The sequence below is a fragment of the Centropristis striata genome, chromosome 1 (assembly GCF_030273125.1).
Source record: "Centropristis striata isolate RG_2023a ecotype Rhode Island chromosome 1, C.striata_1.0, whole genome shotgun sequence".
Lineage (NCBI taxonomy): Eukaryota > Metazoa > Chordata > Actinopteri > Perciformes > Serranidae > Centropristis > Centropristis striata.
Window position 1 is genome coordinate 2,856,689 of NC_081517.1, and position 27,770 is coordinate 2,884,458.

Genomic DNA, 27,770 nt, shown 5'->3' on the forward strand with positions numbered 1-27,770 from the left:
CTGCCATAACCACCTTAGCAGAGCAGATATGCTTGTTATTTCACATGCATATAGAAAATATGCAAAGAAAAAGAAAGTCCACTATCCCCGATAAGCAATGCAGCTGCCTGGTGGAGCATATCCAGTTATTCTATGTTCAAGAAACAAAATCAAAAAGAAGAATACAAATGTTTCATTTGTAAGGAAAAAAAAAAAAAAAGAATAAAAGAGAAACGGCTATAATATATATATTTTTAAATGTCCTACAAGCTTGTTTTCAACAAATCCCCACAGAGTTAAACACATTCATCTCTCCACAGCAAGCAAGCCAAAACCAACCAAAACTATGCAAAAAAAGTAGACGGCATGTTATGTTTCTTCCCTTTTGTGGCCTAAATCAACAGGCCGATCCAACACTTACAGGACTGATTCAGACTGAATATAAAGGTGAGGAAAGTTAACAAACAGGATACACTGGTTAAAAAAGAAAATTTAAAAAAGAAGCATTTGAAATTCAGGCAGCTCTGTCAGTGTTCTGCACACTAACACTGATTCATTTGGACACACGTGTTAAACTGATACAGTGACAGTGAAACTTTCTCCATCAGCTAATGGGATCTTACATTCACACACCGATTTCTGAAAAAATTTTAAAAGTTTTGGTTATTTCACATGACAGAGTTTTCTATTTGTGCTCTTTGCACTAGGTTGAAGTGGGCGGGGCAATGTTAAAAAAAAAAAGATAATGCCACATCAGCATTTTTAGCAACATTTAAACCCAACATGGTCTCACAGGAATCCGTGAAATAGCCACGGATTCGCTTAAATCAAAATCCGTGGAATAGCCACGGAATCACTCAAATTTCCTTGAAACTGACACGGATTTCGCTACAATGCAAGTTAATGACAGTCATATCCCGTGGCTATTCCAACATACAAAGTGATTATGTACATTCACTGAGTGAATATTTAGAAAATAAAACATATATTTCTCGCTAGAAATGTGATCAAAATCCATTTTTATGCAGAAACTAAGTCAGAATATTGATTTTTTTTCACTAAAAATGAGAGAACTGTCCGCCATGTTTTTTGTTCTGACCGCCGGGACCTTAAAAGTCACGTGACTTGGAACAAACCAATAGGAACAAATATTAACTTGCATTGTAGCAAAATCTGTGTCAGTTTCACGGAAATTTGAGTGATTCCGTGGCTATTCCACGGATTTTGAGTTAAGCGAATCCGTGGCTATTTCACGGATTCCTGTGAGACCAGGTTCTTTAAACCATATCTGATGACAGTTTGGTGTTTGGTCACAAGCCAAGTTTCCATCCAAATACTAGAGCAAATTTTAAACAAAGGAAAATGCAAATTAATTTGACGGCTGTTGTGCAAATATTAGGAGCTGCTTTGATTAGTTGGTAGCACTAATTCTCCTGTCAGGTCCCATTAAACCACTGCAGGTAAAGAACATAGGGCAAAATGAGATCTGCTTTCTAGATCATATCATTTTTCTTTTTTACTTTTAGTACAAACTGCAGCTGCTTTTACAACGTTCGTACTGTTGCATGCAGTATTTATACAACGGGACATACAAATATATGGAGCAGAGGATTGTGGGTAAGACAGCCAGAAGCATTCAGGCTTGCATACTGCAAAATATGACCAGATGTAGTAGGACATCCTGGTACTTTTGCCATACTATCCATATGAACATGCTTAATGTGCACAGAAAGAAAGAGCCCCATTCATAAAAAAATGTAGGTGGGAATAAAGGGTTTCCTCGTCATCTAATATTTTTATCGCCAACAATTTTTTGAGTTATAGAAAGCAGGATTTTCCCTTAAAAAACAATATATAGACCTGCCGTCTGACTGTTTTTTTTTTTCCTTTTCTTTGCATTTTGCATGGGACATTTCTGGTTGTCAACCATTGGGCTCAAAGCTACAAAAATACCGAATACCATGCTGAAAAAATGCAAACACGGTTTGTCCACCAAGCTCGTTCCTAAATGAGAGTGATTCTGAGGTTTGGTGTCACTGTTTGAAAACATTCAAACGTCTCCCCTCCTCCATTGCTCAAACAGGAAGTGACATTTCCTGCATAGTATGCCTTTTATCTCTTCAGTGGCCACAAGTCACACATCATGATTAATGAGTAATGTTAGAAAAATTGCATGAGGAAACCTTGAAAATTGATAATCTGTCGGTGACAGATTATCAATTTTCAAGGTTTCCTCATGCAATTTTTCTAACAAATGGTGACCCCGACGTGATGGGGAGTGGAAGCTGGAGGACGTGAGTATTAAAATTATTTTTTTATATATGCTTGATCTGAAATTTAACCTGTAATTCTCTTTGGAAATAGATAACAGCCTGAATTCTTGTTGATACAACTGACATCCAAACTTAATGATTTTAATTACTTAATGAGTAATGTCCCTTCCATTGCACTGGGTCCTATTTTTTCAGATTTGTTCTGCAAGTCAGCAAGCATAAAAACATTTTGGGGATATTCCTTTTTTTTCAGTTTGCACCAACTGGAGTGGAAACTCAGGTTTGTGCAGACTGAAAAAAAATGAATGGATGGAAACACAGCGACTGTCAATAAAGTCAAACCACACCCACACTGTCATGATGAAGCAGATTAGCTGAACTTCTTGAGAGTTGAATAAATATTACCGCAAGATGTTTTTTGTTTAACCCATTGAAGCCTGGAAAGCGGATACGTCGTTTTGTAGTATTTGTATCAGCTCTCAAATACTTTTAGAATTTCATTTATATCTGCTACAGAGGCTGAAAAATCTATTATTTACTAGAAGCGTTGACACTTCTGTTGAATTTCCAGAAAAACTTCAGGTTTTAGGGGCTTATTTTAAAATCGCCCAGAGGTTTTACAGGCATTTCAGGCCTCAATGGGTTAACATAATGTTGCTTATTTAGTCATTTGAATGCAAAGTCAAGCAGTTCTAAACTGGTAACAGAGCTAGAAACATCCCTAGAATTAAATGAAATGGTCACTTCACAGTGTTCAGAGGCCCAACAGAAGAAAACGGTACACACTGTCGCCAACAATTCAGGGCCAGCAGATAGAAAAAAAGTCCCAACAAAGCCCCAAAACCAGAGATAAACAGAGCTGCAGTAGGTAGCCAAACTGAATGAAGCTTCATACTGTCCATCCTTGCATACTGAGGCCACTTTCACACACAAATTAAACCCTCTTCCAATACACTGATCTAGTTTAATCTTCCTAAATAACTCAGTGGGAACAATACTGCTTGTTAGCTTCACCTGACAGCTATTTCCAGACACGCTGCTGTAGTTCATTGTTGTCATAGAGTCTATTGGCATAAAATGTGTTATTATTACAGTACTCCGTCCTCATTGTTGCTTGGTAACAAAATATCAGTTCAAGAGCCACTCGTGTACCACAACATGCTCTCTCAACCAAACTTCAAACAAAAGAAAAATGCATCTGTTTGACGGCGAACTTGTGCTTCGGTGCTCCTGTGCTTCAGTTTAGTACAATGACACACACACACACACACACACACACACCCTCACATACACGATAGAACAAAGTAAAAGAGACTAAATGAAACTAAACAGATGAAAAACTGAATGTTGATCCCACGTTGCATAAAAAATGTTTTAATACAGTATGTGCATGTTTTTTTTTTTTTTTCAAACCTTAACGGAAAAGTGTTTTCTGTCTGATTATAATGTGCATACTGCATTAGCAAGGCTAGTCTGTTCTGGTTAAAACTACAGCTTTCTGACCCCATCTGATGGATTTAAATGTAAATGTGACTGCATCTGTTAAGTCCACCAGCAGGTCTTTAAAGTCAGCGTATAAAACAATGAAGTATGTGACGTTTTGTCTGTCTAACGGGGGGAAATAATACAGAAATCAAATTGAATTAATTAAAAATCATAAAATATTTTTCTTATATAATGAAGCTAGGAACAGTTGGGTTTTAGAGGACCGAGCATGCATACAGTCTTCTGACAGTCATACGATCTGTCTCGCTACTGGTCCTTTGTCTTTCCTCAAAAACCTCCAGTGTGTGTGTGTGTGTGTGTGTGTGTGTATATATATATATAAATACTGTATGCACACAAACACACACACATACTGGAGTTTTTCCTCCCCTGCCTCACTATGAGAGAGATTACTACCTGACTCTACTGGGAAACATGAGAGGAACAGGAACGTGGCTTTTTTTCTCTGCGTCTATTTTATTACTCCTCCTCCTCCTCCTCCTCTTCTTCTTCTTCTTCTTCTTCTTCCTCCTCCTCCTCATCATCATCTTCATCGTGGCAGTGAGTGATCTCCTGTGGAGTCTGGGGGAACAGGTTGGGAGGTTTGATCTCGCTGAAGGAGCGGGTCAGCTGGTTGCGTTTGCACTCCAGGTCCTTGCAGTCGTTGCAGTGGGTGCGGTTGCGCGTGGCGAGCGGCGACTCGGTGTCGATGTCCACGTGAGCGTGTTCCACCGTCGACTCGTGGGGCATCTGAGGAGGAGGAGGAGGGACCACACGTGAGATAAACAACTTAGTGGAAGAGTCTTTATTTAACCAGCAGGTTTGTGAACAAATCTTTTACACATTTACAGAACGACCAAATGCTAAAATCCTCTTTCACTCCTCTTGGATGTGAATTTAAGAGATTATACGGTAACGCTTTATATTAACCCATAAGAACCCAGGGTGACACCCGTGTAACAAACACTTTAAATCTTCTAGAATCTCCCATATTCAGCTTTATGCTTCACATTAACTCATTAAATCCCTAAACGACGTATACTCAACACCCTGGTGTGGTGGTCATGGGACTGTGACAAGAAGTGACCAAAATGTGGCTGTGACTGGAAACAGAAATGTGAAAAAGTAGCTAATTTTAAAAAACTTATTTTTTGTTACTAGGCTTAAGTTTAAACCCATTTAACAATTCTAATCCGTTAATAGGGTGTCCTGTATTACATTTAACTTGTTCTGACCATATTTCTTGATCAAATTAAAGTCACAAATTTGATAGGCCTATATGTTATGGAGATGCAAAAGAACTATAAGTTAACTATGCTTTTTGCAACTACCGGATCTAAAGCGAGAACAATGCTTTATTACTTGTTAATTAATGGTTATTAAGGACCTTATTATAAAGCGTTACCGATGATTTTATTATGCTAACTCATATCTTTGTTGTGAAATGGGGGAAAGCGGTGAAATTCGGTCATTAGCGAAAGTTAGCGGCTAACTGATGCTAGCGGCTAACTGATGCTAGCGAGTAGCCATTAGCGTATCAATGCTAACTCAAAATTGTGGTCGCAACAATAGCTGACATTTCATAGTGGCGTTACAATCGTGCCAATTCAGCACATTGCAGAAGTTAGCAGAAGTAAGGATTAAAAGTTATTACAATGTTAAATTATAAGTTAGTACAACTTACAGTTGAGTTGACAAAAATCTGAATTCAGAGTTGAGCAAACTCAAAAACAAAACTTAAAATATTTAGTTTAATTGTCCAACTTAAAATTGTATCGGAAGTTTGTTGGCTTGAAATTTTGAGTTCACCCAACTTTTCTTTTTTTGCAGTGTATGAGTAAAGTAAAGAAGTGGTATTTGCGTGAGCCTTTGAGGTCTTTTATAAGGTTTTATTTAACAGTCAGAGACTCACCAGTACGTGTGCAGCTCTGAAGAGGTAGCTGAAGGGGTAGTAGAGCAGGTTGATGAAGGACGCTGCGTACAAGTCGGCGTAACGCATCACTTGAGAGGCGAACAAGGTCTGTCTGGAGCCGCTGCGGAAAAGGCTTCCCATCATGCCGTAACACATGTCCATGTCGTGTGTCACTTTCTAAACAGGAACGAAGAGAAGACACTGATGAGCTTGCAAAATTGTTGCAAAGGTAAGTGGTGAACTGCCAGAGGTAAATAAAAAAAGGTAAGCTTAACCAAAACTGAAAAATAATGTACATTTCAGAATTATACAAGTAGGCCTTTTTCAGGGAACAAGAAATGGGTTAACAACTTAACTCTATGGAGTCTTGGGCTATTTTGTCCATTTTTGAATTCTTTTCATGTCTTTGTAAGTCATTTTGTGTCTTTTTTTGGTCATTTTGTGTCTTTTTTTTAGTCATTTTGTGTCTTTTGGTGTCTTTTTTTGTCATTTTGTGTCTTTTTTTGGTCATTTTGTGTCTTTTTTTAGTCCTTTAGTCCAACATAAAATGTGATTTTGAATATTTTTTTTTTTTCTTTCAAAACAGTATGATGCTCAATAAAGAATGTTGCAAATGTGCATTAATTTCAGAGTACACTGAGACATTAAACTGCATAATTTTCAATTAAATTCTGGAAAAGTTGGTGTGTTCTAAAACTTTTGACCAGTAGTGTATATCGGGATATGATTTTTGGCCCTAAAACAGTATCAAACATGGCGTGAATACTTGCATTGATTACTGGGCCGTCTCTAGGCAGCCGGTGTTAAAAAAGCAAAGTGGAAAGGTCTCTTGTTGTCATAGCAACAGAGGTGATTATGGCCCGTACCTTGACTCTTCTCTGGATAGTGCTGATGTCTGGCCTCTCGTTACTGCTGCTGTCCAGATGTCTGGAGGAAAGACAGGGCGAGAAAGACGAGGAGGACGTGAGAGGGCGAGGGGAGGATACTGACATCAGCGTGCTGAAAGGTAATATGTCACCGAGGTGGTGCAACAGCTAATCGTGCCAGGCTATAAATAACGTCAGTGAACCCGGTTATCAGGCGGAGCGGCGAGAGCCGACCCGGAGGACTTTACACTATTGACCTCGTTGTTTCCCCTCTCAAACACACTCATTTACTGCAGAGAGCAGCAAAACTGGTGGGAGAAAAAACGTGACGAGCGGGGAGGGGAAGACGGGGAGGTTAAAGTTCAGAGCCCTTACTTGTAGAGTTCTGCCAAGAAAATGTCCAGGCCTTGGAGTTCCTCGAATAACGCTGGAAAGAAACGAGAACAGGGTGAATCTCAGGTGGATTTACAGTGAATATACAGTGTTCAAGCATTTGTTAGCTCGGGTGGAACGGGACTATCAGGTCAAACCTCTGAAGTTACCACACGATAATTCTACTCCTTAAAGCAGTAGTTCTCAACCTTTTTGAGTCGCGACCCCCAATTTAACATGCATGTTGTCCGCGACCCCTGCTCACTGAACACAATCTCACACGCACAGTTCAGATCACCCAAAAAATAAACAAAATGACCAAAAAAAGGAAACAAAATGACCAGAAAAAGACTCAAAATGACCAAAAAAGACTCAAAATGACCAAGAAGACACAAAATGACCAAGAAAGACACAAAATGACCAAAAAAGACTCAAAATGACAAAAAAAAGACAAAAAATGACCCATAATTGAAAAAAATTACCATAAAAAGACACAAAATGACTAAAAAAAGACACAAAATGACCAAAAAAGGAAACAAAATTACCAAAAAAGACACAAATTGACCAGGAAATGATCATAAAAAGACACAAAATGACCAAAAAAGACAAAAAATTACCAAAAAAGACACAAAATGACCAAAAAGACACAAAATTACCAAAAAAGGAAACAAAATGACCAAAAAGACACAAATTGACCAGAAAATGATCATAAAAAGACACAAAATGACCAAAAAAGACAGAATGACCCATAAAAGAAAAAAATTACCATAAAAAGACACAAAATGACCAGAAAAGACACAAATTGACCAGAAAATGACCAAAAAACAAACACAAAATGACCAAAAAAAAAGACATTAAGTGACCAAAAAGACTAAAACACTTTAACACATGAACACTTTAACGCAGTGGAGACAGAGCTGACTTCCAAAATGATTTGGCGACCCCCAGAAATCATCTCGCGACCCCAAGGTTGAGAATAGCTGCCTTAAAGAATTGTCACTAGCACTTATTGATGCACTAATAGCTCTTTTTGCACTAAACCTTGATTGTTTGTTTTTATTCTTCCTGTAAGTCACTTTGCATAAAAATGAGTAAATGTAAATGTAAGTCCAGGAGACTTTGGTTCAAATTTGTCAACTTCCTCTGCATTAATTTCTGTCTCTGTTCAGCATCTTTCAGTCTGTCTTACATCACATGCATGGCTCCTTTTTCTCCACACAAACTTGGCTATCAGTCAGATTTTTCTTCTTTTTTTTAAATTAAAAATATAAAGATGCCAGGAACCCAAAATACAAACAAAAGACACAGGTTTCTATGGAAATGTACCTTTTTTTTTCTTTTTTTCTTTACCATCTATACACACAAAAACAGCATTAAAAAATAAATAATAAAACTACAAAACAGTCTATTTGCATGTAAATTAAAAATAGTAATAATTTTCATTGTAGAAAGAAAATTCACATTTTAAAAATGGTCTAGAAACATAAATGTCACACTGTGAAAGCTCCTATGATTGCTCTTTCAACTGGCTTTCTCATTTTGTCTACACATCATATATTAATAAAGTTATTACTGTAAATAAAACATGTGTATTTTATTTATTTTTTTTTTTTTATGAAAGTATTTATTTAATTTTTATTTTTTTTAACAGCCGAGACAGACACCAAAAACAGACAGGAGAAAAAAATAAATTAAATAAATTAAATAAATTAAATAAATTAAATAATAATTAATTTAATTTAACATGCGTATTTTCAATAAATAGATGGACTCCAGAGGGTTAATAACTTGTGACGGCATTGTACAAGAAAATATATTTGTCGTTTTGGGTTGAAATCTGAAATATGTCAAATCGGCACTTTTTTGATTTCTGCTTTGACACCAAATCCTCTGACATCATCTTGTCAATCAACCCTCCTTCTAAACCGGCATGTGGTCAGTGAAATCTGACTCCTGCTCCTCTGATGGACACTTTGAGTTTATAATTAAGACACCAGCTACACCGCACGCCGGTTTTAGCTCGGCCATCTGAGCTGACCGCGATCTTTCTAGACAATGCTTGTGACTCGGCCAGACGCACCGCAGCACGCTTCTCCAGAAACTGTTCTCCGTTCTTCTCGGCTAAAAAAATGCTTTTTTTGACAGCCCTATATTTAAATGTTCAACAACTTAAACACAGCCACACGTCTTTGATCCACGGCCTTAACAACTAGACCAGGGGTGTCAAACTCAAATACACAATGGGCCAAAATTTAAAACTTGAATAAAATCGCGGGCCAACATTGAACAAATAAACCTTTTAATATATACCAAACATGTTTTGCTTTAACATTAAATATGGAACCAGCAACGCTTATAAACATACAATATATAACTAAATAGTGCAGACATGCAAAATCAAATTTCAAATAAAAAACACATCAATGTCATTCATTTATTAAATAAAAATTAAATAAAAATCGTATGCCTCTTTTCTATTTGCATCCTTCTGATTTAAATATCAAAATAAAGTTTTTCAACAGGTTAATACATTTAAAAATAAAATAACAATAATAAATCTAGTATTATCGGTAAATGCGCCGTATAATACCGGCGGGTCAGCTTTTATAGTACAATAATAATATAATAATTTGGTATTGGCTCGCAAATAAAATTACACTGCGGGCCAAATTTGAGAGTTTGACACACCTGAACTAGACCTTTGACGTATCGACTTTGTTTGGAGATTACTGCACAGCAAAGTAGGGAATAACAACATTACTGTTGTAGGGCTGGGTGATATATCGATAAAAAAATATATACAGTATATATATATGATTTTTTTTAAAGGTACTCCTGTTGTTTACAGGATTTATGTTCACTTCAATAAACGGTTTTAATAAAACTACTTGTGACATGTCATATTTGGCTTTGACTTTGACTGAACATTTGCTCTCAATTTGTGATAAAAATATCAGAATATATTTCGGTATCGATATTCAGCCTAAATATATCGGGATATGACTTTTGGTCCATACTGCCCAGCCCTAAGTAAACACAATTAAAAAACAGACAAAAAAGAAGTTGTTCAACTATGTAGAATTACCTATGGTTGAAGCACAAATAGCCAAAAAATAGGGCAAAAAAACCTCTGAAATGATGAAGTGATCCTGGTATGAAGCCAGGCAGAGGACGGAAAAACTAGGTCACAGCCAGAACATGTTGCAGTGTTTTTTATGTGGGAGCTGATACGGGAAAATGGATAAAATGGGTTTTACTTCCATTAACAAAAAAACCAAAACATCATTAGTGGTGGTTGACTACCATTAGAAGCCTACTCTTTAAGTCTTTTTCTGAAACATGCAGGTCTGACATTGCAGCTGCTGTTCTAGGTCAGCTCCCTGTAGAGACTGCAGTGCACACTCTGAATGCAGTTACACACTCATGTACATACAGTTGCTGCTACATGTTGCTACATGTGTCGGCCTGAGTTTGTGTGTTTGCCTGCGGACTCACAGCTCTTGTCGGTCCACACGTGCAGCTCCTGGGCCAGCTCCGGGATGACCAGGAACGTCCTCCAGCCTTGACGTTTCTTGGACTTGAGGATGTCTCCAAAGATGTGGTCCCCGATGTAGACGATGTCCTTCCCCTTCGCCCCCAGCAGGTCGCACACAATGTCTGAGGAACCTGAAAGAATAAACAATGTGACATTAGAGCTCCGTTTCCATGACGACGGTCTGAACAGAAGACGCAAAAGTGGCGTTGCGTCTTCACTTTTTATTCCGCGTTTAGACGAGCGTTTTCGGGAGGAAATCTGCTGCAAACGGAGACGCTAAAGTGTGTGGAATTGGATTGTATGCAGCCAGGCGGCATCACTTAAAGCCATAAGAGCATCTTTGGGCATGCAGAAGTTTTCACACCACGTATTTTCATCAGCTACTCCTTCCACAAAGTTCTCCACCATCACTAGATCAGCTATTCTCAAGCTTGGTGTCCCGACCCTAATTGGGGTCGCGAGATGATTTCTGGGGGTCGACAAATCATTTTGGAAGTCAGCTCCGTCTCCACTGTGTTAAAGTGTTCATGTGTTAATGTGTTTTAGTCTTTTTGGTCATTTAATGTCTTTTTCTGGTAATTTTGTGTCTTTTTTGGTCATTTTGTGTCTTTTTTTGGTCATTTTGTGTCTTTTTTTAGACAATTTGTGTCCTTTTTTTTTGTCATTTTGAGTCTTTTTTTAGACAATTTGTGTCTTTTTTTGGTCATTTTGTGTCTTTTTTTAGACAATTTGTGTCTATTTTTGATCATTTTGTGGTCAATTTGTGTCTTTTTTGGTCATTTTGTGTCTTTTTTTAGACAATTTGTGTCTTTTTTTGGTCATTTTGTGTCTTTTTTTAGACAATTTGTGTCTTTTTTTGGTCATTTAGTTTCTTTTTTGGGTCATTTTGTGTCTTTTTTGCTACATTTTGTGTCTTTTTGGTCAATTTGTGTATTTTTGTGGTCATTTTTTGGTCAATTTGAGTCCTTTTTTGCTTAATTTTATGTATTTTTTGCAACATTTTGTGTCTTTTTTGATCTGAACTGTGCATGTGAAATTCTGTTCAGTGAGGGGGGGTCACAGACAACATGCATGTTAAATTGGGGGTTGCCACTCAAAAAGGTTGAGAGCCACTGCACCCAGGTCTCCTCCAAAGCCGTCTGGCTCCTCCCACCAATTGCTGCATCCAGAATGTGATGGAGGTAATTCCAGATCCTTCTCTGTTCACTAATACTATCTGTACATATCCTGTACATTTGGTGGAAAGACTCCTGTAAGTTTATTAGAGCTGCCAGAGCAGCTTGAAGGTCCCACCATGGAAATAATCCACATGTTTGTTTATTTCCTGTACTGGAGCATGTATGTGACGTAAACACATACGTGACGTGAGCAGATCAGATCAGAGTTTTGTGTCTTGTCAGTGTAGACGACACGCTACGGAGGAGAGGATTACACTTTTACACTTTGGAGGGTGGTTTCAGATTTTTCTGCTTTTACGCCCCAAAAACGCCGTCACCGTCTAAACGAAAGGCACTTCCGATAAAATATTTTGTCGTTTTCACCCGCAAGTGTCCTCGTGTAAACGGGGCCTCAAATAACAAAAAAGTCTTATCAGATCACAGCTGCTGCACACAACTACAGGTGCACCTCAATACATTAGAACAGTGGTCCCCAAAGTTTTTTCTATCTAAAAAATGATTAATATTCCGAATAGAGTCCTGATATGATTTAGCTTTTACCACACTGTAAAACATGTTTGTAAAAACCTGTAAACCAGTAAACAAGAGGTCAAAGAAAGTCTCACCTCCAGAGTAGACGATGCCGTGCTGCAGAGGTCCTGTGTAGGTTCCTATCTTCAAACGGCCCGTTGTCTGAAATGAAGAACACATACATCAGATTTGCGAGCAGAACCTTGGCACGATGAGAGGTAAAAAAAAACCCATTATAACATGTGTAGAGAGTGAAAGCTGCCTCCAGTATGTAGAATTTTCCTTTTTCTCACAATTATGAGCTCTATAGTTGCTGCATAAATACTCATCTTTAGCTTTTTATTCCTTGGTTTTTTAACACTGCGTGAGTTTTGTAGTCCTCTGTGTCTTTTATTTATTTTACTACTTTTAAGTAAGTCTTTTATTTTATTTTACTATGTTTATCTGTTTGATTGTATTGTTTTATTTATGGCATCATTTTAGATTTATACACTTATTATTTATTGCTGATTGGTATATGGAATTGTTTGTTTTATTGTTGATTTTATGTACAGCACTTTGGAGACGTTTGTGTTGTTTAAATGTGCTATACAAATAAAGTGGTATGGTATGGTTATAAAGTAGACCTTTCTTTATGTTAGAACCCATTTATTATCTGCAAAAAGTCAAAATTCCTCCAGTTGTTAAGCAACTAATCAAAGTGTGCCATGGGTTCAGCTTTCTGCCTATAATTTGATCAACTTTTTCTCAATTAATTAGGTAAAAAAGTTTTTTATTTAGTATAGGGCTGGGCGATATGGACCAAAAGTCATATTCCAATATATATTACTATAATATGACATAATAATATGTCATATTATAGTGATAATATGACATGTCGTAAGTAGTTTATTTAAGTTTATTTAAGTGAACATAAATACTGTATAACAACAGGAGCACCTTTTTTTAAATAAAAGCTCCATAAAGTGCATATTTAAATAAAATAAAAATCCTAAATAAAAATAGCCTATGAAATTAAATAGGCCAATCTTTTTCCGAAATAAATATATTTATATGAGAAAAGAATAACAAACATTACAAAAGAACTAAATATGACAAACCCTAGTAAGGGCAGCATTTATACATAAAGAAGGAAAAAATGAACTATATCGATATATGCGATATGGACTAATTCCAAATCACGTTTAAAAAAAATAAAAAAATAATAATAATTTAAAAAAATATATATATATATATATGATATATCTTTTATATCGATATATCGCTCAGCCCTAATTTAGTATTATTTCTTTTAACATACAATGAAATATTAATTTTTTTTTCGAGTCATTTATTTATTTTTCATTTTGACAGCTTCCGTCCTCCATAGATTCCAGCCCTTTATTCAGGCTTTTTTTAAAAACTTGTGCCAGACGTGTGTAGCAGAGATAAACAGTCCATTAGCAGAGAAAAAATAAAATGCCTGCACACTGACAAAAAAAAAAATCTCCAGCATGTGTGTAAAAACAGAGGAGGCTATTTAGAGAAAAAAATATTGCAAAATGTGAAACAATGTGAAAAAAATGAATGTTCCAGTTATAGAAAGAGGATGTAATTCTAGAGAAATGGCCAGTCCTTTCAAATTGTGCTGACAATGAAAACTTTTACCTGATCACATGATCTTAACCCATAAGAACCCAAATATTCTTAAAGGAAAATTATGGGGGATATATCACAGACGAAGAAGTTGACCACATGGAACACATTTATGATGTTTAAAAAAAAAAAAAACTACCTCTAATAGATATAATAAACCCCGTTTATTGTATTTGTGTTCATAATATTTCTTATTTTAAAATAAATAAACTAGTTTTTTGCTTCCAGAAACACAAATTTGACTTTCTTTGCATCTCCACAACATTTATCAAAATTGTGACATTAATAGTGCTTTTCAGATTTGTTTTTAAGTAACACATTAATAATAAATAAAAACAAATAACAATTTTATTATATATATATATATATATATATATATATATATAATAAAAAATATAAAAATAAATATCAAAAAGCTAGATAATGATAAAACAATAAATAAACAATAAGAAATAGAGCATGATATATATATATATAAATAAATAAATAAATAAAAGAGAAGATGTTAGAACACTAAGATGCATGAGCAGAAAAATCTCTAAAAATGGTTCAGGTAAATGCCAAAATAAAAAGATAAGTCTTAAATTTGCTCTTAAAAATATGAACAGTCTCTGATGCCCTCAGGACTTCAGGGAGGCTGTCTTTGCCATGCCTTTATTAATCTTATTGTGTTTGCTTATTGATATTAAAATATACTTTATTGCTCATAACTATAAGTTAACTATGCTTTTTGCAACTACCGTAGCCTAAAGCGAGAACAATGCCTTATTACTTGTTAATTAATGGTTATTAAGGACCTTATTATAAAGCGTTAGCGCTGTGTGTTGTGCGTCTGCTCACCGTGTCGACCTGTCGGAGCACCGTGCCCTCTCCGAAGAACAGCGGCTTCCTGGCGTCCACCAGGATCAGATCAAAGTAGGACTTCCAGGGCCGGTGGGACGTTCCAGGCTGGAGACAAACAATAAATAAAGTCAAACATGCACAAAGGAGCAGCAAGTCTTCCACCTGCACACAGGTGCATCTCAATAAATTAGAATATCATAGAAAAGTTTATTCACGTCAGTAATTCAATTCAAAAAGTGGAAATAACACATTATATAGATCCATTACACACAGAATGAAACATTTCATGTCTTAATTTATTTCATTTCTTCTAATTATAATGATTATGGCTTACATTTATTGACCAATTTTAAAAAGTATGTATGTTTTTATTGCCTTTATGCACATTAACCCATTGAAGCCTGGAAAGCGGATATGTCGTTTTGTAGTATTTCTATAAGCTCTCAAATACTTGAATTTCATTTCTATCTGCTACAGAGGCTGAAAAATCTATTATTTAGTAGAAGCGTTGACACTTCTGTTGAATTTCCAGAAAAACTTCAGGTTTTAGGGGGTTATTTTAAAATCGCCCAGAGGTTTTAGAGGCATTTTAGGCCTCAATGGGTTAATTTATTTCATTTCTTCTAATTATAATGATTATGGCTTACATTTATTGACCAATTTTAAAAAGTATGTATGTTTTTTTTTTACTTTATTGCCTTTATGCACATTAACAGGCAATTAACATCACAAAGGAAAACAAATCAAAACCTCTTGAGATTGGGTCTCATCTGTCACACAAATAGCGCTGTAAAGGGTATTTCTCATATTTTATCTGGTTCTGTATTCCAAAAAAAAGGGATATAATAGTGTATAAGAGTCTTAAGCGGTATAATCCATAACTGGGGTCCACCTTCTCATAAAAACAGGCTTTTAGCTGTAATTATTCATATATATGTCATATATTCCATCTAAAAAGTATGTTTAATATGGAAATGTTGGCCTCTGAAGAGTATATCCATCTTTATGACTCAATACTTGGTTGGGGCTGTTTGACTTGAACTACTGGAAATGGACTTTTCCATGATATTCTAATCCAGCTATTCTCAACCTTGGGGTCGGGACCCCAATTGGGGTCGCGAGATGATTTCTGGGGGTCGCCAAATCATTTTGGAAGTCAGCTCTGTCTCCACTGTGTTAAAGTGTTCATGTGTTTTAGTCTTTTTGGTAATTTTGTGTCTTTTTTTTGGTAATTTTGTTTCTTTATTGTGTCTTTTTTTGATCATTTTGTGTCTTTTTTTGATAGTTTTGTGGTCAATTTGTGTCTTTTTTGGTCATTCTGTTTCCTTTTTTGGGTAATTTTCTGTCATTTTGTGTCTTTTTTTGGTCATTTTGTTTCTTTTTTGGTCATTTTGTGTCTTTTTTAGTCATTTTGTGTCTTTTTTTGATAATTTTGTGGTCAATTTGTGTCTTTTTTGGTCATTTTGTGTCTTTTTTTGATAATTTTGTGGTCAATTTGTGTCTTTTTTGGTCATTATGTTTCCTTTTTTTGGTCATTTTCTGTCTTTTTTTTGTCATTTTGTGTCTTTTTGGTAATTTTGTTTCTTTTTTGGGTCATTTTGTGTCTTTTTTTGGTAATTGTGTGTCTTTTTTGGTCATTTTGTGTCTTTTCTGGTCATTTACTGTCTTTTTTGGTCATTTTGTTTCCTTTTTTTGGTCATTTTGTTTCTTTTTTGGGTGATCTGAACTGTGCCTGTGAGGAGGGAAGGGGGATAAGATGTTTTTTACCTTCGGGCCATGAGGGAAGTCAAACAGGTAGGTCATGATTTTCTGTGGGAACATAACACAAAGACTGACAGTTAATAAAGCTGCCAACAGATGAACTGAAACTCTATGACACTGATCTCAAAGTTAAATCATCATCTCACTCACTACTGCAATGTGTATGAATGTTTTCTCCTAAGAAGAGAATCTTTCTTCCATAACTGCACGCCTTTACTCACTTCAGTGTATTTGTAGTCACTGTTGGTTGCCAAGAAAACCTTGGCGACTTCATTCATTCTGCTGAGAAGAAGAGGCAGCTTCCCCTGACGGGAACAGAGGAGAAGAAAAGAAAGAATCACACTGAAGCTCTTAGCATCTTTACAAACCAGCCGACCAGCCAAATGAGTGTATGTGTGTGTCAAGGTTATTATAGTTAACGAAAACTAACGAAATAATGAAAAACTAGAATTGAAAAAACATTTTCGTTAACTGAAATAAAAATAAAAACTAGAGTTTTTAAAAAAACGATAACTAACTAAAACTGTATTTTGTGGTTACAAAACTAACTAAAACTAACTAAAATTATAGTGAAAATGTTCGTTCAAAAATTCGTTTTTGTCAACTTTTTTCATTCATAATTCAGTGTATTTATTTGAACATGCAACACATGGTGAATATGTTTACTGAGACTGGGATGTTTACACTAGAACCAAAATTCAAAACACCCAGAACTGTAAGAGTTAATGACCTTATTGGGGCTGAGATGATAAACCAAAGGAAATAAAGGAAACATTTATTATGACCTCTTTGAATCTGGCACCCAACACATAGCCCATTACAAAAAAACTAAAACTAATAAAAACTAAACTAAAACTAAGCATTTTCAAAAAATAAAAAATAAACTAAAACTAGAAAACCCACTCTAAAAACTAACTAAAACTAACTGAATTTGAAAACAAAAATTCACAACAAAATTAAAACTTAAACTAATGAAAAAATGAACATTTTAATGTAGAAATATGTATCATGTGAAGTATGTATCATTTTTATGTCTTTGTTTGGAGATTACTGCACAGCAAAGTAGGGATATTTTAAATCTGATATGGAATTAGACCATATCGCATATAACAATATATAAATGCTGTCCTTACTAGGGTTTTTCATATTTAGTTCTTTTGTAATGTTATTTTTTCTCATATAAATATATTTATTTCAAAAAAAGATTGGCCTATTTAATTTCATAGGCTATTTTTTATTCAAGATATTTTTTTATTTAAATGTGCATTTTATGGAGCTTTGTTGATTTTTTAAAGGTACTCCTGTTGTTATACAGGATTTATGTTCACTTCAATAAAATGAATGAAAAATCCAAAACTATGATAACCTTGGTGTGTGTGTGTGTGTGTTCTCTAACACTTGAAGTGTCCAAGGTGAAAACAAACTACTTACATCTTTCACTACATATTTCTCCAAGTTCTCAACCGTCTTCTCCTTCAAAGTGCCCTGCAAATGTGAGACACGAGAGTCAGACTAAACACTGAAACGCTCGGTTTCATCTGCATAAACACAGTCCTGTGAAGTTTGAAGCATCGACACCAGTCATTTCTTTTAGTGAGCATAAAGTAACAGTCATCAGTGACAACCCACACAGAACACGTGGGACTCGTGGCATTTAACTGTGGCTTAGACAGGAAGTGGAACTGGAAAGAGCAGCGGTGATAATAAAGCAGAGCTGAACACAAACCTTCAAAACGTGGTTGTTGGTTGGTAACCAGCTTTTGGTTGCCCAAACTAAAATTATGGTTGCCATTTTGAGTCACCTCATGATAAAAACACTACACAGGTATGTGATATTAAAGAATAAAAGATGTTATACAGCAACTGAACCACAGTATTTGCAGTTTGTGTTTTATGTAATACTTTACAGCAGGGGTGTCAAACTCTGGCCCGCGGGCCAAATTTGGCCCGCAGTGTAATTTTATTTGGCCTGCGAGGCAATACCAAATTATTATATAATTATTGTACTATAAAAGCTGACCCGCCGGTATTATACGGCACATTTACCGCTAATACTACAAATCCCACAATGCCCTGCTGTTGTTTTGGCGCGTCCATCAGGACAGGACCCAGAAACGCTCCTCTGTGACAGTCGTCATAGCAACCTCAAGCTAGAGCTGTCTCCCAGCTACCCCTTCCCAAAAATGGAGAAAAGAAAGGCAGAATTTATTAACCTGTTGAAAAAGTTTATTTTGATATTTAAATCAGAAGGATGCAAATAGAAAAGAGGCATACGATTTTTATTTAATTTTTATTTAATAAATTAATGACACTGATGTGTTTTTTATTTGAAATTTGATTTTGCATGTCTGCACTATTTAGTTATATATTGTATGTTTATAAGCGTTGCTGGTTCCATATTTAATGTTAAAGCAAAACATGTTTGGTATATATTAAAAGGTTTATTTGTTCAATGTTGGCCCGCGATTTTATTCAAGTTTTAAATTTTGGCCCATTGTGTATTTGAGTTTGACACCCCTGTTGTACAGCAACTGAACCTCAGTGTTTGCAGTTTGTGTTTTATGTAATACTTTACAGCATTTGAATGATATTATACTAAATACTGGAGGTGCAGCTTTGGACGAGTTCTTCCTCAGTGTGCATTGTGGTCTGGTTGTGGTTTTGACTATAACAGCAATATTTAAATGTCAGCAATGCAACAATTACAAAAAATTTATTTTCATTTTGCGGTGCTTGCTTTGCTGTTTTCTGTCTCTATTTTTTTACATGCTAAAAAGATGCACTGATGGCAACCAAAGGCCAAGAAGAAGAAGTGGTTGTCAATATTTGAAAATGTTTGCAAAAACTTCTCACTGACTGGGCAAATATATATATATATATATATATATATATATATACACTACCGGTCAAAAGTTTTAGAACACCCCAATTTTTCCAGTTTTCTATTGAAATTCAAGCAGTTCAAGTCAAATGAACAGCTTCAAAGGGTACAAAGGTAAGTGGTGAACTGCCAGAGGTAAATAAAAAAAGGTAAGGTTAATTGAAAATAATGTACATTTCAGAATTATACAAGTAGGCCTTTTTCAGGGAACAAGAAATGGGCTAACAACTTAACTCTATGGAGTCTTGGGCTATATTTTTTAATTCTTTTCATGTCTTTGTAAGTCATTTTGTGTCTTTTTTTGGTCATTTTGTGTCTTTTTTTAGTCCTTTAGACCAACATAAAATGTGATTTTGAATCTTTTTTTTACTTTCAAAACACTATCATGCTCAATAAAGAATTTTAAATGTTGCAAATGTGCATTCATTTCGGAGTAGACTGAGACATTAATCATAGGGCAGGCCAGACAGTTCCATTCACACTCTCATACACTCCTACGGCTAATTTAGAGTCACAAATTAAACCTAAGCTGCATGTTTTTGGTCTGTGGGAGGAATCCACGCTGACACGGGGAGAAAACCACCCAAAACATATAAATCTATATATGTTTTTATGACTTCTTATCTGGGACGAGGGTGTTTTCTGGAACAGTGCAGCTTTAGAGTGTTAACACTTAAAAATAATTGTTCACCCCAAAAAATTAAATTAGTGTGTTGATACTATAATTACTAAAGAACTAATTATAAGTTTTTGTGGTAGGACATGAGGACATGATTTGTCCCAATTCTCACAAATGGGTATTTTTTGGAGAAAACCACACAAAAAAACAACAACAACATAAACATGGTCTCTGATGCTGTGAGCCTGACAACAACCACTTCCTGTGTGTCGCTGCAGATGTTTCAGAAGGCTGTTGTGAGTTTGGTGGATATTAATAGCCCCAGAGGGCGATCAACATCCTGTTAGCTCTCCCCCTGACATGTTCTCCTGAGATTAACTTCATTTAAGTGTCATGTAGTGATCGGTGGTCCCAGTGGATGGATCCCAGCCTGGTTTTGCACCTGACCTGTTGGGTTTAGCTGAACTCTGGTGAACTTTCCCATTAAGTTGAGTTTGTTTATGCTAGTGTGAAAGTTTTCAGTTGAACTCTGACACAGCCTGAGAAAAGGAGGGTCTTATGCTGTGTTCCAATCCCCATACTTCAATGAGTACACTTAAACGCAGCACACTATCCGCACTTACTAAGTACCTCAGATTTCAGCAGGTGAGTGTTGTTCCAAATCTAATACTCCGTGGTGCACTTACTGGAAATTACATGTGTAATGTGTACATAGTTCCACACTCAGCGTTTTGACCGTTATGAGGGCAACATCCGGGTCCTCTAGGTCAGTAGTTCTCAACCTTTTTGAGTCGCGACCTCCTATTTAATATGCATGATGTCTGCGACCCCCGCTCACTGAACACAATCTCACACGCACAGTTCAGATCACCCAAAAAAAGAAACAAAATGACCAAAAAAAGGAAATAAAATGACCAAAAAAGACACAAATTGACCACAAAATGATCAAAAAAGACACAAAATTACCAGAAAAAAACACAAAATTACCAAAAAAAGACACAAAATTACCAAAAAAAAGACACAAATTGACCACAAAATGATCAAAAAAAGACACAAAATGACTAAAAAAGGACACAAAATGATAAAAAAAAGACACAAAAAAGACACAAAATGACCACAAAATGATCAAAAAGACACAAAATGACCTAAAAAGACACAAAATGACCAGAAAAGACACAAAATGACCAAAAAAGACACAAAATGACTAAAAAAGACACAAAATTACCAAAAAAAGACACAAAGTGACTAAAAAAAAAGACACAAAATGACAAAAAAAAAGGAAACAAAACAACCAAAAAAAAAGACACAAATTGACCACAAAATGATAAAAAAAAGACACAAAAAAGACACAAAATGACCAAAAAAAAGGAAACAAAACGACCAAAAAAAAAGACACAAATTGACCACAAAATGATAAAAAAAAGACACAAAAAAGACACAAAATGACCAAATAAAAACACAAAATGACCAAAAAAAGACATTAAGTGACCAAAAAGACTAAAACACATGAACACATGAACACATGTGGAGACAGAGCTGACTTCCAAAATGATTTGGCGACCCCCAAAAATCATCTCGCGACCCCAATTGGGGTCCCGACCCCAAGGTTGAGAATAGCTGACCTAGGTACACTTCTTTTCGCCGCGATCAGAATCGGAAAACACCCTGCGTACTCAAACTAAGTATATTAAGAACGGGAAGTATGGGGATTGGAACACAGCATTAGTTCTCATATTCATGTCCGACTGTGAGATGATTACTGAGGTTTAAACTAATAACCATCAAAGGTTTCTTGCCTTGAAGTGGACCCAGTCGACGGCGTCGCGGACGTCCTGGAACATGCTCTTGTAGGACATGAAGAGGTCGCCATTTTTGAAGCCACTTTCACAGCTGGGGGAGAGGAGCAGAGACACACACGTACACAGCCGTCGGACAGGCCACATCTTTACAGAAGGTTTTCAAAAACATGACATTTGTTTTTTTGTTTGCTTTTAAATGGGATAGCCTTCCCTTGTTGGAGGGGTCCCCAGCCAAACAGGAAAGCATTCTCCCCCTAAAAGACCAACAACCAGGTTTCAGAGGACAAAAGACATGCAGCCATTCCAGATTACATTCTCAACAAATTTTACAGGCCATTAAATCTCACTACAGTAACAATTAAAAGATTAACTCATAACTATATCAAGATTTTAATCCCTTTAAATAGTTAGTGAGAACATTGTTTTGTGTCATTCCTATCTCATTCTGATAAGAATCCATGCTTTTCTACAGTTAGTAGAAGAGATTAATAAATCACGGTTATAGAAAAAAGTACAGGGTTTGTCACTGAACACCCATTTGATTTGCATTTTTAAACAATTAGCTTAGATTAGCAGTTGAGACACCTGGACCCTCCCATGCTGTAGGGCTTGTTCTTGACCCAGTTTGGCTTGCAACTGTCTTTGTGTCACCATGCGGTGCCCAGAAACTTGTTGCATGACAGACATTATGTCAACAGTTCCTCACCTTGTGTATGTGTCACAGTTGGAGAAGAAATCCACAAGGCAAGCAAAGAGGTAGGTCTCTGTGAGGGGAACAGAAAGAAACACAGCAGCTCCATCAAACTGCTCTTTGACTTGCAGGGAAAGGTCAGAGGTGGAAGAAGTATTCAGATCCTTTACTTAAGTAAAAGTACTAATAATACTCTGTGAAATGACTCCACTGCAAGTAAAAGTCCTGCATTCAAACCTTTCTGAAGTAAAAGTACAAAAGTATCAGCATCAAAATGTACGTAAAGTATCAAAAGTTAAAGTACTCGTTATGCAGAATGGACCCACTCAGATTGTTTTATATATTCTAAAAATATATTGTTGGATTATTATTTTTGATGCATTTATGTACAGACCGCTTTAATTTCCCCAAGGTAGGGCTCATTTTTACTACTTAATATACTCTTATGATGTTCAATTTAAAACATGTTAGCAAACATTTCATATTAATTATGTTTTTATGTTAAATCTTGAACTGAAAAGTAACTAAAACTGGCAGCTAAATATAGTGGAGTAAAAAGTACAATATTTGCCTCAAAATGTAGTGAAGTAGAAGTATAAAGTAACATAAAATGGAAATACTCAAGTAAAGTACAAATAAGAAGTATTCAGATCCTTTACTTAAGTAAAAGTACTAATACTACTCTGTGAAATGACTCCACTACAAGTAAAAGTCCTGCATTCAAACCTTTCTGAAGTAAAAGTACAAAAGTATCAGCATCAAAATGTACTTAAAGTATCAAAAGTAAAAGTACTCGTTATGCAGAATGAACCCACTCAGATTGTTTGATATATTCTAAATATACTATAACATTATTTGCATTGATGCATTTATGTAAGAAGTGTTTTCATTTTGAAAAGACAGGGCTCATTTAATAACTTAATATTAACTAGGACTGCGCGCAGTACTGAACGGGCCCTCGCAGTACACGCGTGTCGGGGCATGCTTCCGTCGGGGTTTGTGCGTTACAGGGGCCAGTCTATACCACCCCTATGAATTTCATTGCCTTAAGTCTTATGGTCTGGGCACAGTGGCACTTATTAAATTAAACTGCCGCCAGAGCGCCACCTAGGGGCCGATCAATAAAACCTTCAAAGGTTATCCTCAGGAGAGCATTGACAATAAGTATACCAAGTTTGGTGTTAATCCAACCAACCGATTTGGAGATATAAAATACTTCAATTTAAAGAGCGCCACCTAGTGGTAATCGGCCAAAATTTTGCAGCGAGCCTCAGGGGCTCATGGGGAAGTAGCAACCTGAGTCTCATGTCATTCAGACACACCAATGTGGAGATATGCAACACTTTGTGTTTTGTCTTGATAGTAGCGCCACCTGCAGGAAGTTGTTATTTAATAACTTGAGTATTCTTTGGGTAATCAAAATTCTTTTAATAACTTTTTGTCATGAGGGTCCGTAGATGCTGTGTGCAAAGTTTGGTGCAAAACGATGAAATTGCCTAGGAGGAGTTCGAAAAAGTAGGTTTGCGACTTTTTGCGAATTTGCGAAAAAAAACTCTAGGCGAAAATGGGAGTGGCTTATATCACGAGATTCAGCACAACTCAGTGAACGCGTGGATATAAGTTTTTTGAATGTGCGATAAAGTATGTGGGAGTTATTAGCCTAAACGCGCTTTCCTTTATTACAGCGCCACCTAGTGGTGGAAATTCAGGATGACAATAGATTATAAAATTTTTCACCATGTGTGACTTATATTTAAAGTTTCATGACTTTTGGGGTATGTTCAGGCAGTGAAAAATGCGATCATTTGGGAAGAAGAAAAATAAAAAAAAAAATAAAAATAAACTAGGACTGCGCGCAGTACTGAACGGGCCCTCGCAGTACACGCGTGTCGGGGCATGCTTCCGTCGGGGTTTGTGCGTTACAGGGGCCAGTCTATACCACCCCTATGAATTTCATTGCCTTAAGTCTTGTGGTCTGGGCACAGTGGCACTTATTAAATTAAACTGCCGCCAGAGCGCCACCTAGGGGCCGATCAATAAAATCTTCAAGGGTTATCCTCAGGAGGGCTTTGACAATAAGTATACCAAGTTTGGTGTTAATCCGACGAACCGATGTGGAGATATAAAATACTTCAATTTAAAGAGCGCCACCTAGTGGTCATCGCCCAAAATTTTGCATCGAGCCTAAGGGGCTCATGGGGAAGCAGCAACCTGAGTTTCATGTCATTCAGACACACCAATGTGGAGATATGCAACACTTTGTGTTTTGTGTTGAAAAGAGCGCCACCTGCAGGAAGTTGTTATTTAATAACTTGAGTATTATTTGAGTAATCAAAATTCTTTTAATAACTTTTTGTCATGAGGGTCCATAGATGCAGTGTGCAAAGTTTGGTGCAAAACAATGAAATTGCCTAGGAGGAGTTCGAAAAAGTAGGTTTGCGACATTTCGCGAATTTGCGGAAAAAAACTCCAGGCGAAAATGGGAGTGGCTTATATCACGAGATTCAGCACAACTCAGTGAACGCGTGGATATGAGTTTTTTGAATGTGCGATAAAGTATGTGGGAGTTATTAGCCAAAACGCACTTTCCTTTATTATAGCGCCACCTAGTGGTGGAAATTCAGGATGACAATAGATTATAAAATTTTTCACCATGTGTGACTTATATTTAAAGTTTCATGAGTTTTGGGGTATGTTCAGGCAGTGAAATATGCGATCATTTGGGACCAAGAAAAATAATAAAAAAAAGAATAATCATTCGAAATACAATAGGGACCTCGCAGGTCGTTGCCTGCTCGGGCCCTAATAATCATTCGAAATACAATAGGGACCTCGCAGGTCGTTGCCTGCTCGGGCCCTAATTAATTAATAAGACTGCTGTGACAACCGAATTTCCCTTCGGGGATGAATAAAGTAATCTATCTATCTACTGTTATAATATTTGATTTGTAAAAAGTCTTATCACTTTAAATTGATCATATTTTTTTATGTTAAATCTGGACGTGAAAAGTAACTAAAGCTGTCAGCTAAATGTAGTGGAGTAAAAAGTACAATATTTGCCTCAAAATGTAGTGGAGTAGAAGTATAAAGTTACATAAAATGGAAATACTCAAGTAAAATACAAGTACCTCAAAATTGTACTTAAGTACAGTACTTGAGTAAATGTACTTAGTTACTTTCCACCTCTGGCTGTGTGACATGGTTCAGATTAACTCTGGAGTATTTCTACATTTGAACATTTCATCAATATTGGGCAAAACATATTCTAAATACAACCATTTTTTTCAAAAGTTTAGAAAAATTATGTAAAAATTTGTTATATACCATAGTGTTGCAATGTAAACGTGGATTGTATTTTTTCTCATTTTAGTTCACATTTATTTCTCTGTATGTAATCAGATTTTTATGGGAAAATAATTACAGGTTACACCAACTGACACTGCGTTAGATCACGTCATTGACCCATAAAAAGTGACGGTAACACTTTACAATAACCATCTAAGTGATGTTTATAGATGTTTTAAATTGATCATATGTTTTTATGTTAAATCTGGACGTGAAAAGTAACTAAAGCTGTCAGCTAAATGTAGTGGAGTAAAAAATACAATATTTGCCTCAAAATGTAGTGGAGTAGAAGTATAAAGTTACATAAAATGGAAATACTCAAGTAAAATACAAGTACCTCAAAATTGTACTTAAGTACAGTACTTGAGTAAATGTACTTAGTTACTTTCCACCTCTGGGAAAGGTTTTGGGTGGACTTCCCCTTTAAGATAATATTCAGCTTTTTAAATCAGGTTAGAGCTTGTTCTTGCTTGTTTAAATTCTCTTTAACAGCCCGATGGTGTTCTCCTTTGTGCTCAGAGACCTTACCTGGCAGGTTGAAGAGTGTGTTAAGGATATAAAAGCGCTCTGTATCATCTCTCTGGATAAACTTGTTTGGGTACCGTTCGCGGATCTCAGGGCTGGGGAAAAAAGATAAAGACAAGACTTCATTGTTCTTCTTCCTTCCACTCACACAAAAATGGAGACAAAAGGCAGTTTCCATTAGGTACTTTTCCCTCTAGTGAGCCGCTATGAGTGTGGCTTCACACTCATAACCTTCACAGGTTAACGGCTTAGAAAGTACCTGCTTTGGGTCGGTACTTTCTGAGCCGCTACCGAGCGGCGATTTCGTGCATGTGTGAGTCATTTGCAGACTGGTGCTAACTGGACACTGACAAGGTTATAATAGTTTTGGATTTTTCATTAGTTTTAGTTTTAATTTCGTTGTGATTTTTTGTTTTCAAATTCAGTTAGTTTTAGTTAGTTTTTAGAGTGAGTTTGCTAGTTTTGATTCGTTTTTATTTTTCGGAAAATGCTTAGTTTTAGTTTAGTTTTTATTAGTTTTAGTGGTAGTTTTAATTTTTTTGTAATGGGGCTTTTGTTCGGTGCCAGATTCAAAAAGGTCACAATGAATGTTTCCTTTATTTCCTTTGTCTGATCCATCTCAGCCCCAATAAGTTTACTAAGTCATAAAACCAGATAGATGAAATAGATTTCATATCAACCAAAAACGTTTACGTATGAAAAAAGTTGATAAAGACGAAAACGAAGGAGAGTTTCACTATAATTTTAGTTAGTTTTGTAACCACACAATACAGTTTCAGTTTGTTATCGTTTTTTTAAAAACTTGTTTTTATTTTTATTTCAGTTAACGAAAATGTTTTCTCAATTCTAGTTTTCGTTATTTCGTTAGTTTTCGTTAACTATAATAACCTTGGACACTGATGGGGTTAACATCTCCTGCTCTGACTGCAGCTGGGAGAGACTGCTGCGGGAGGACTGGGCCGCTTGTGAGTGCTTTGGGACGGCGCCTGCTACTCATTAAGAAGTGTAGGAACGAGTCTCAAAAAGTCTCCAATAACACCAGAAAAAGTCGCAAGATTTGTTGCTAGTTGCTTTTTTGAAAAAGAGTCTTTAGAGCGTCTAAATAGTCATATTTGAACTCTGTTGGTTAGCCGCTACAAAAGTACCAATATGGGAACAGAGGCCGAGGGAACTAATTAGGGGAACTAATTAGTGGGCGGAGCCAAAACACTCCGCTGCTTCCCAAAAAGTACTCAAAAGAAACACGCCAAATATCACAGAAAAATACAACACGATTGATGATTTACCATCGTTGGATGCACTCACCCTCTGAGGAAGTTGAATCCATGGACACAGACCAAGATATTACCGTAAGCATCAACCTTCAACAGGTTTCCATACATTGTATCAAACACAAGGCCCCTGAAAGTCGGACAGAATAAAACAGAATTAAACCAACTTTTCAAAGTTATCTCTTGATCATAACATTTGGCATTTTAACTGCTCACGTTCGTGATGTGATTACAGTTATGATTAAGAAGAGGTATTTCCTCTTTTAGTTCTGCTTAATATCCTAGCTCAT

At 36.2% G+C, this 27,770-nt stretch overlaps 1 protein-coding gene across 2 annotated transcripts in view; it reads right to left on the reverse strand.

Moving 5' to 3' along the window:
• Positions 1–2,895: 2,895 nt before the first annotated feature.
• nt5c2b (5'-nucleotidase, cytosolic IIb) overlaps positions 2,896–27,770 on the reverse strand; it is a 60,989-nt gene continuing 36,114 nt past the window's right edge. The window contains exons 5-18 of one of the 2 annotated variants that reach the window (XM_059351334.1): positions 27,515–27,610; positions 26,213–26,304; positions 22,355–22,412; positions 21,646–21,739; positions 17,781–17,834; positions 16,571–16,654; positions 16,356–16,397; positions 14,586–14,693; positions 12,206–12,272; positions 10,383–10,553; positions 6,891–6,942; positions 6,516–6,576; positions 5,650–5,826; positions 2,896–4,487 (exon numbers count right to left, since the gene is read on the reverse strand). In XM_059351334.1, coding sequence (XP_059207317.1) covers positions 4,218–4,487; positions 5,650–5,826; positions 6,516–6,576; positions 6,891–6,942; positions 10,383–10,553; positions 12,206–12,272; positions 14,586–14,693; positions 16,356–16,397; positions 16,571–16,654; positions 17,781–17,834; positions 21,646–21,739; positions 22,355–22,412; positions 26,213–26,304; positions 27,515–27,610 — 1,426 coding nt within the window. In that variant the 3' untranslated portion in view covers positions 2,896–4,217. Of the gene's footprint in view, positions 4,488–5,649; positions 5,827–6,515; positions 6,577–6,890; positions 6,943–10,382; positions 10,554–12,205; positions 12,273–14,585; positions 14,694–16,355; positions 16,398–16,570; positions 16,655–17,780; positions 17,835–21,645; positions 21,903–22,354; positions 23,238–26,212; positions 26,305–27,514; positions 27,611–27,770 lie in introns of those variants that run through there. The other variant, XM_059351416.1, reaches the window with a different exon arrangement.